The 9,686-nt window shown below is 52.2% G+C and overlaps 1 protein-coding gene across 1 annotated transcript in view; it reads left to right on the top strand.

Moving 5' to 3' along the window:
• The window catches only part of LOC137786727 (sphingosine kinase 1), a 12,343-nt gene extending 4,013 nt beyond the window's left edge, over nt 1-8,330 (top strand). The window contains exons 2-5 of the mRNA XM_068578793.1: nt 2,606-2,755; nt 5,560-5,654; nt 6,192-6,307; nt 7,294-8,330. Of these exons, the coding sequence (XP_068434894.1) occupies nt 2,606-2,755; nt 5,560-5,654; nt 6,192-6,307; nt 7,294-8,128 (1,196 nt within the window). The 3' untranslated portion in view covers nt 8,129-8,330. The remainder of the gene's footprint in view (nt 1-2,605; nt 2,756-5,559; nt 5,655-6,191; nt 6,308-7,293) is intronic.
• The last annotated feature ends 1,356 nt before the right edge of the window (nt 8,331-9,686 follow it).

The following is a 9,686-nucleotide window of genomic DNA, read 5'->3' as shown; positions in this document are numbered from 1 at the left end:
CACACAGCCCAGGAGGAATGTCTGGCGAGTCATTCTCAGAGACATTCGTGGCTGCTCACTGACACCAGACAATGAATTATTAGTTTATCAGCGTTGAGCTTCATTGGAGACAAAAATGTACATTAAATTAAAATCTGTAGATTAATAAGTGGATTAAGTAGATTCTGAGGTGATCTTCAGAATAGAGCAGCGCGGGTCTGAAGGTGTAGCGTGATGAATTATCGCTTCTCTTCACTTCCATCATTCATTATGCAGCGAGCGTCCCGACGTCAGCGGAGGAGCTGAGACTCAGAGCTGAGACTCAGAGCTGAGACTCACAGCTGAGACTCAGAGCTGAGACTCAGAGCTGAGACTCACAGCTGAGACTCAGAGCTGAGACTCAGAGCTGAGACTCACAGCTGAGACTCAGAGCTGAGACTCACAGCTGAGACTCACAGCTGAGACTCAGAGCTGAGACTCACAGCTGAGACTCACAGCTGAGACTCAGAGCTGAGACTCAGAGCTGAGACTCACAGCTGCAGCTCTGGAGCATGACCTGTCTGTTCAGGTTCGACCTCTTTAAGTCTTCAAGGTCGTCTGTTTAGTGTTCGTTGTTGAGGGGAAACCCGACTCTGAAGCTCTGAAGCTCTGAAGCTTCGAAGCTCTGAAGCTTTGAAGCTCTGAAGCTCTGAAGCTCTTATTCTGGGCGTGCAGAAAACCTTTTGTGTAAAAGAAAGCAAAATAACATAATGTGTCTGTGTGCGTGTGTGTGTGTGTGTCTGTGTGTGTGTGTGTGTGTGTGTGTGTGTGCGTGTGTGTGCGAGAGAAATAACATTTTTTTTTACAATCAACACTTGAAATGATGCAGGCACTTGACAAATGACACAGAGCAATTGTGTGTGTGTGCATGTGTGTGCGCGCGCGTGCGTCAGGTGTGTGTGCGTGTGCATTTGTGTGCATTTGTGTGTGACTGTGTGTGTGTCCCTGCGTGTGTGTCCCTGTGTGTGTGTGTGTGTGTGTGTGTTAGCACCTCTCTCCTCTCCTGTCGGTTTCTTCACCTCTTTCTTCCTCTGAGATATTTTTGGACCTCCGCTGAGTCCCAGCGGGCCGAACGAGGTCGCCAGAGCGATGCAGGTCACATGTTCTGGAAACCTCCGCCTGAGCCTGCAGGTGGAGCCCGAGCCTGCAGGTGGAGCCCGAGCCTGCAGGTGGGCGGAGCAACGCAACCCGACACCTGGAGGCTCTCTGGATCCTCGATGAAAGAGAGGCGGTGGAATCTGAAGACCACCCGTCACCATCTGTGGAGCCAGATGATGACAAACTGATGCTGATGCTGAGCTTCTGTCCTCCACACACACACACACACACACACACACACACACACACACATTGATTGTGTTTTCCAGACAGGGCTTCACACATAAATATGGATTCTAACATAATTGGAGCGTTACAGCAGGTGGAACAAATAACTCCCGACTCATTAAGGCGAACGCAGCGATGCTGGATGAAGCAGCAGCTGCAGGAGAGGAAGACGAGGGCGCACTGCAACCAGAGACGCCGTTTACAACCACAGTGACTCCTCTGGTTGTATAGAAGTCTATGCTTCATGTGTTAAAGCTGCATTCTCTCTCCTGACCACCAGGGGGCGACTCCTCTGGTTGTATAGAAGTCTATGCTTCATGTGTTAAAGCTGCATTCTCTCTCCTGACCACCAGGGGGCGACTCCTCTGGTTGTATAGAAGTCTATGCTTCATGTGTTAAAGCTGCATTCTCTCTCCTGACCACCAGGGGGCGACTCCTGTGGTTGTATAGAAGTCTATGCTTCATGTGTTAAAGCTGCATTCTCTCTCCTGACCACCAGGGGGCGACTCCTCTGGTTGTATAGAAGTCTATGCTTCATGTGTTAAAGCTGCATTCTCTCTCCTGACCACCAGGGGGCGACTCCTGTGGTTGTATAGAAGTCTATGCTTCATGTGTTAAAGCTGCATTCTCTCTCCTGACCACCAGGGGGCGACTCCTCTGGTTGTATAGAAATCTATATAAGTGACTCTACTTCTCTCTTGATGTATTCCCTCAGAAAACATTGTAAACATGAGTTTATGTCTCAATCTCTAGTTTCAAGTCTTCTTCGACCTTAAAGCAGGTGGACGCTTTAGGGGCGGGGCTCCAAGGTGATTGACAGGTCGACACCAGAGACGTCCACTTCTGTTCTAAGCCAACTCCTATTCCCCCAAAATATACTCTTTAAACACACACTGTCTCATTTCTCTCTCTCTGTATATCTTTGCATCTTTTGACACGAGGCAACAGGATTTCCTCGGCAGGAATTTACCAAATGTCAAAGAACTGAAGCAGCTGAAGCACCTGAAGCAGCTGAAGCACCTGAAGCACCTGAAGCAGCTGAAGCAGCTGAAGCACCTGTACGCCGTCGCTCCTTGAAGGAAGCATCCCGTCAGCTTCTCCTCCGTCTCTCTGAGCGCTGACATCAGCGCTGCTGCTCCCTCCCCCTCTGGGACGAGCCTGTCCTTATGCACGCTTTTGAATATTTGATCACGCACAAGAAGACCTCCCCCTTTGTCTCCATGGTCTCTTTATTCTCTCCCCCCTCCCCCCTCCCTCTCAGGTGTGCTGTCGGCGGCGCTGCGGCGGCCGTGTCGGGTCATGGTCCTGCTGAACCCGCTCAGCGGCCGCGGTCAGGCTCTGCAGCTCTTCACGGGCCTCGTGCAGGGCATGCTGGCCGAGGCCGCGGTGCCGCACACACTCGTCATCACAGGTCTGTGCATGGTGTTCACGCACGCACACACACACACACGCACACACACACACACACACATGCACGCAGACCGTTGTTCTTCATGCAATGAGCTGCTTCTCTTCTCAAGGTCACGCTGACATCACACAGGAAGAAACCATCGACCCCTAAGAGACAAGTACACCGAACACACACACACACGCTCACGAACACTTATGCACATGCACACACTCAGACACACACTGACACCCACACACACACTAACACACACACACACACACACACACACACACACACACAAACACTCTAAAACACACACATGCTCACACACTCACACAAACACACATCCACAAACTCACGCCCACTCACACACACGAACACACACACACTAACACACACACACACTCACAATATATAGCAATAACAACAATTACTTTTTTAACATTGTGTAATACAACCATTTATACTATTATATGTACTAATACTTCCTATATCATGTACTTCATTATATTTGCTAAGTACTTCACATCACTCACAGTACATTGCTCAGTACTACTCGTCTGTTTGAGTTCATAGTACTCTTTATACACTTTATATGAGTTACTACTGTTCACATATCTTTATATCTCATCTCATATTATTTCATAAATCCACATTTAAGCGCCTCCTTCTCTCCTCAGCTGCTCCGCGTTCTGTGTGAGCGTCTGTCGTCTCCTTGTGACCTTAAAGCGTATCGAGTGTTGCTTTCTGTCACCAGAGGCTGTGACCTCCAGGTGACCTCCAGGTGACCTCCAGGTGACCTCCATGTGACCTCGCTCTGAGCGCCGCGCGGCCCGCGGCCTGGGAAAAGCTTTTAAACGTCGCGTGAAGCTGCATCACTCAGCCGCTCGCTCTGGAAAAGCGGCGAGAATCTGCGTTTGTGTGTGTGTGTGTGTGTGTGTGTGTGTGTGTGTGTGTGTGTGTGTGTGTGTGTGTGTGTTTGTTTAAAGAGTAGCGATGCGTACGCCGGCTCTTTTGTGCCGACTCCTGGGACTTAGAGGAAGGTCAGCAGCTGGATGGTGAGAGGGGGAATAAAGACGGAGTAGTAATTACTGACGGCGAGCGAGGCCGAGTGGCCACGAGGCCGAGCGGCCACGAGGCCGAGCGGGCACGAGGCCGAGCGGGCACGAGGCCGAGCGGGCACGAGGCCGAGCGGGCCTTCGCTGGTCCGTGACGCCCGGACGCGCGGCGCCTCCGTGAGCCTTTCATCCCGAGGATGGACGCGTGCCGGCGCCGGCGGTGGCGCCTCTTGTGTCGGCGTGTACCTTCTACATAGTGTATGAAGCACCCGGGCGCCATCTTTACCCGGGTTGACCTCGGATGGAGGCGCTGGACTGAGGCGCACGCCGAGGAACATGGCCTCTTTTCTTTTTCTTTTTTTTTAAAGCGACAACAACTGGGATTGGAATCCACCCCAGATCCGTATTGCCTGTATCAGAGCGTGATTACAGGCTGTAATCCGTGCAGCTCGTAGCAGACGACTGCACGGATTACATGGAGGAAAAAAAAACATGGCCGATGCCCCCGGTGGCTGTTAATGCAATGACATAATTGATGTCCAAAGTATTAATTCTTGAGCCGCAGCCGGCTTCACTTTACATCATCTGCGTGGTTTTTCATCGACGTCTTTTCTCCTCCGTTCCCTGGAAAGAAACGGCTTTCTTGCTGAGACGAAGAAACAACCGAATATGTTAGCTTAGCATCAAGCGCGGCAATGACGAACTTGTGTGGTTGTGAGAGAGAAAAAATGACAATTTGTGGTCTGACGGGCGTCATCTGCCAGACTGCGACTCGGGAAGCCGGGAAAGAGATACAGCGAGTTCATCAGTGAGAGGTGGAGCTGGATTTTGTTGTTGTTGCGTGTGTGTCTGTCTGTGTGTGTGTGTGTGGTGAGGATTTGAATAAGGAAAGTGGTCCGGGAAAGAAAAGCATCAACCTCCCGAACCCCGGCAGGTTTCAAAGTGCTGAGTCGGCTGTGCAGTTACTCCAGAACGGCCTCTGACTGTCAACACGGCGCCGCATCGCCGAGCACACGGCCGACAAACAGCAGGGACACTGGGAGCAGGTAGAGGAGAGGAGAGGAGAGGAGGAAGGGAAGAGGAGAAGAGGAGAGGAGGAGAGGAGAGAGGGCAGTTGTTTTTTATTTCAGTTCTGGACCTCGATCGATGCTCGAGCCGGAGCGGAACAAATATTTCCTTCGCGATGGCAGCGCATCAATACTTTCCTAACTTCTCTTGCTGTCTGGCTTCCTCTAAAGCTGACTCTTCCTCTTCTACACACACACACAGACACACACACACACACACACACACACACACACACACACACACACACACTCTCTGGGGAGTCTCGGCTGGCCGGCCTGTAGACTTTACTGCTGGCGGGACGAGCCCACAGAGAGCTCCAGCAGAGGGACGACGCTCCTGAACGCTGCCAATAAAACGAGGCTGAGCGAAGAGCTCAGTCCTCCGCCGGGCGCATTAACAACCACACACACACACACACACTGAACACATGCATCATGCACACACACACACACATGCAGATATTTGTCTGTCGCAGATGTTCGCCGGGCGGCTAAGCTTCCTCGGAGCCGCTGAGTAGCCGCCGGACGGCTAATGTGATGTGTTTGGCCTCAAAAGGGGAATTGAATCTCTTTTCTGCCTAATCTCCCTGATCCCACCGAGAGGCCGGCAGTGTGTGTGTGTGTGTGTGTGTGTGTGTGTGTGTGTGTGTGTGTCACTTTGTCCTACAAATGTTCTGTTCTCTGTCCTGCTTCCCGTCAGAGCACCAGAATCACGCGCGGGAGGTTGTGAGGAAGGCCGACCTGTCGCAGTGGGACGCCCTGGTCATCATGTCCGGAGACGGGCTGCTGTTTGAGGTGCTCTGACCTCGACCCCTCGACCCCTTGATCTCTCGACATGTCCATCAACGTAGAAGATTTAATGTAGAACCAGAGGACTGAAGCATCGCTGTGCGTCCCCTGTGATTCAACGTAAAATAAGATAATCCTTTATTAGTCCCTCAGAGGGGAAATCACAGGATTACAGCAGCGTTGCTCAGTAAATAAGAGAAAAATCAAGTAAGACACCTTTTTGGAAAGATTAGCACCTAAAGAATCAGAATCTGCAACAAAAATCACAATAAAACAAAGTCTTGGTCTGTTAGGAAGGAGTTTCAGTCAAGAAACTGTGTCGTTCGGTTCAAAAATGGAAAAATATTACGTATTTTATGCCAAAAGATTGTCTGAATGGGGCATGCTGGGACTTAAAATGCACGCAGGAGGATTTTCTCACGGTTTCCAAAAGGTGAAATGCTGATGGACATTATAGAACATACAGTATAGACGTAGGGTCTTCGTATTGTGTCATACATGTACACGTCTTCATGTTTTACTCTCCCTCCGTCTGTACTTCAGGTGATAAACGGGCTGATGGAGAGGGAGGACTGGCGCGAGGCCATCCGGACCCCTCTGGGCATCCTGCCGGGCGGCTCGGGCAACGCGCTGGCGGCCTCCGTCCACCACTACGCACAGTGAGTCCAGTAATGAGCCATTTAAATGCACGGACCAGCAGCACAGACGAAGGAGCCGCTCTCGGCCCTAAAGAAGAAGAAAAAACGATTTATCTACTTTGTGTAATTACGCCGGAGGGCTGACGGAGCACATCGCTCCTCAGGGGGAGCAGCGACACGGCGGAGCAGCAGAGGTCACTTCAGGCTGCTGATTACTCTCAAAGGAGTGATGTAATGGGTTTAGAAACTTCCACTTTATGAGCGATTACGGCGTGGAAGCAGCAGACCCGGAAAACCCACCGAGGTGTCGTCTCCACCTGCTGGCCGGATGTGGGCACAGCAGCAAACAAACAAATAAAACACACAAAAACAGGACTATACCTGTCACCTCGGGGTTTGTTAATCCAGTTAACCTTTTGGAAAATGTGAACGAAAGTCCTCCCGTGCCAATTTTAAGCCCCAGCATGCCCCATTCAGACGGACTTTTGGCATAAAATACGTAATAATTTTCCATTTTTCAAACCGAACGACACAGTTTCTTGACTGAAACTCCTTCCTAACAGACCAACACTTTGTTTTATTGTGATTTTTGTTGCAGATTCTGATTCTTTAGGTCTTAATCTTTCTAAAAAGGTGTCTTATTGACGCTCCAGGAGGCATTTTTTGGGGGGAATCTGGCTCATATCATGCAGGATGTTCATAGTTTTGATCAAAATATCTTTTAAAAGTGATTTTTTTGCAGATATACATTTTTTCCCGAGACTTTGCTGAACAAATACATACAATAAACACAAATATCGGAATTAATTTGGGGTTCCTACGACGACTCAAACACAGGAGAAAAGGAGGTCTGGAGACAAAAATGTGTTTCCAAAAGGTTAAAGGCTACAGATACCTCATCCTCAGTGCATGTTTAGCAGTAAATGCTATGTAGCATCATGCTAAGCTCACATATAACTGCTGCTGCATGTGTGTGTGTGTGTGTGTGTGTGTGTGTGTGTGTGTAGGTCGCCTCCGGCGTGGAACGAGGAGCTGCTGCTGAGCTGCGGCTTCCTGCTGTGTAAAGGTGTGGTCCGCTCCATGGACCTGGTGTCGGTGCACCTGGCCTCCCGGCCGCGCCTCTTCTCCTTCCTGTCGCTGGCCTGGGGCTTCGTGGCCGACGTGGACGTGGAGAGCGAGCGCTACCGCCACGTGGGCGCCGTCCGCTTCCTGATGGGCACCCTGGTGCGCCTGGCCTCCCTCAGGGTGTACCAGGGCCGGCTGGCGTACCTGCCCGTCGAGGCCCCAACGCCGCCGCCCTCCTCCTCCTGCTCGCCCCGCCGTCCCTCCCTCTGCTCCTCCCTCCCCTGCCGGCTCGCCCCCGACGCCTCCCCGAACCAGAACTCCTGGCGCCACCGCAACGCCATCATCGGCGACGACGCCGTCACCGCCAAGAGGCCCGAGAGGGACGACTCGCTGCTGCCGGACCCGGACCAGCCGGTGCCCGAGAGCTGGACGGTGGTCCGGGAGGAGGACTTCGTCTTGGTGCTCGCCATCTACCAGTCCCACCTGGCCGAGGGCCTGTGGGCGGCGCCCGGCGCGGCGGCGGACGACGGCGCCATCCACCTGTTCTACGTGACGGCGGGGATCTCGCGGCCGGCGCTCCTGCGGCTCTTCCTCGCCATGGAGAGGGGCGGACACCTGGCGTGCGGCTGCCCGCACCTGGTGCACCGGCGGGTGCGGGCGCTGCGGCTGGAGCCCGCCACGCCGCACGGCCGGATCACCGTGGACGGGGAGCTGGTGGAGTACGGGCCCGTGCAGGCGCAGATCCACCCGGGGCTGGCCAGGCTCATCTGTGGATGACCCCCTCCCCTCTGGATTATTATGTTTTTAATCTGTAGAGCTTTCTGGTGCCGCCTTTTTATTTTTATTTATCCCTCCGAGTGGATTTCTCTCGTCGTATGCTGCGTTTTCAGAAGTGCCAAAGACGTTTTATCCTCTGGAGAAGAAAAAAACCTCTATTTTTCTACAGAAGCAATTTTTATGAACCTCCTCTCTCTCTCTCTCTCTCTCTCTCTCTCTCCCTCTCTCTCCCTCTCTCTCTCTCTCTCTCTCTCTCTCTCTCTCTCTCTCTCTCTCTCTCTCTCTCTCTCTCTCTCTGAATGTTTGATTCAGGGTCAGATGGATGGTTGTTCCTGCTGCTGGCTGGTCCTAGCTTAGAGAAATGGATAGTGTGTGTGTGTGTGTGTGTGTGTGTGTGTGTGTGTGTGTGTGTGTGTGTGTGTTTGCCACACAGCAGACCAGAGTGTGAGGAGTGCGTTGTGCACTCTGCTGTCGGACCTCATGAGCGTGACACACGTGAAGAGGAGCACATTTTCCCTGTCCTGGGAGAGAGAGAGGCCACGCCCCCTAGTTGAGAGACCACGCCCCCTTGTAGAGAGACCACGCCCACCTCCCCATCTTCCCTCCCTTTGGTGGGGATTTGATGCTGGAAAAAACCCAGATCTTTTAATCTTTGCATAGCTGGTATAATAAAGTGTCTGGTCAGAGGAAGCGGTGGATTCTCCTCCTCCACCTTCCTGAGCTGCTCCTCTGCTTCATCTGCAGCCGTCATCAGGAACCGCCTCCTCCTCCTGCTATGCACAGCTCCTCACACACACACACACACACACACACACACACACACACACACACACACACACACACAGGTCCTTTGCATCTCTGCAGCACTTAGCGTGTGTGTTCGTGTGTGTGTGGCGGGGGGAGGGGTTAAGATCTGCTGCTGTGCGTATGATCCCGTCTCCTTCTCGCTATCTTAAGGTCGTACGGAGTCAAGTGAGGCCTTGGGGGTGATGATGATGATGGTGGTGATGATGATGATGGTGAGCGCACCCGTACTGGTCGGCCCTCAGGGACGCAGCAGCTGGACGGCATCACTTGGAGAAAACCCAGAATGAGGACGCTGCAACACAAAAATCACCTCACAGGCCCGAAAGTGAAAGAAGTGGAGACAGCTGACGGGTTCACGGGGTCCAAAGGAACGCCGGTGATGACCTCACCGGTTTCTGATGAGGTCATCACCGCCGTCCCGAGCGCGCTGCAGGCGACTCATAACTTTATAGACGTCAATACGACCTGTCAGTGTGAGAGAAGACACACAGATGTGATGCTTTCTCTTCCACATATGGAACAATGCAGCATTATGACTCAAACTGTTTAACTGTAAACTCTCCTGATGAACCAGAACGTACTTGAAGTCGACCTCCTCCTTCCTCCATCCTCCTTCCTCCATCCTCCATCCTCCATCCTCCATCCTCCATCCTCCATCCTCCATCAGTGCCGCTTCGATGCCTCTAACTTGGTTTTTCATTCACATCTCCTGTAAATAACCATCATCCTCAGCGAGCTGCTGGCGTGCTGC

This window comes from Clinocottus analis, unplaced genomic scaffold (genome assembly GCF_023055335.1).
Source record: "Clinocottus analis isolate CAN_PGR_092001 unplaced genomic scaffold, fCliAna1.0.p SCAF_16, whole genome shotgun sequence".
In the NCBI taxonomy this organism is placed as follows: domain Eukaryota; kingdom Metazoa; phylum Chordata; class Actinopteri; order Perciformes; family Cottidae; genus Clinocottus; species Clinocottus analis.
This window is presented reverse-complemented; position numbering and strand designations above follow the sequence as displayed.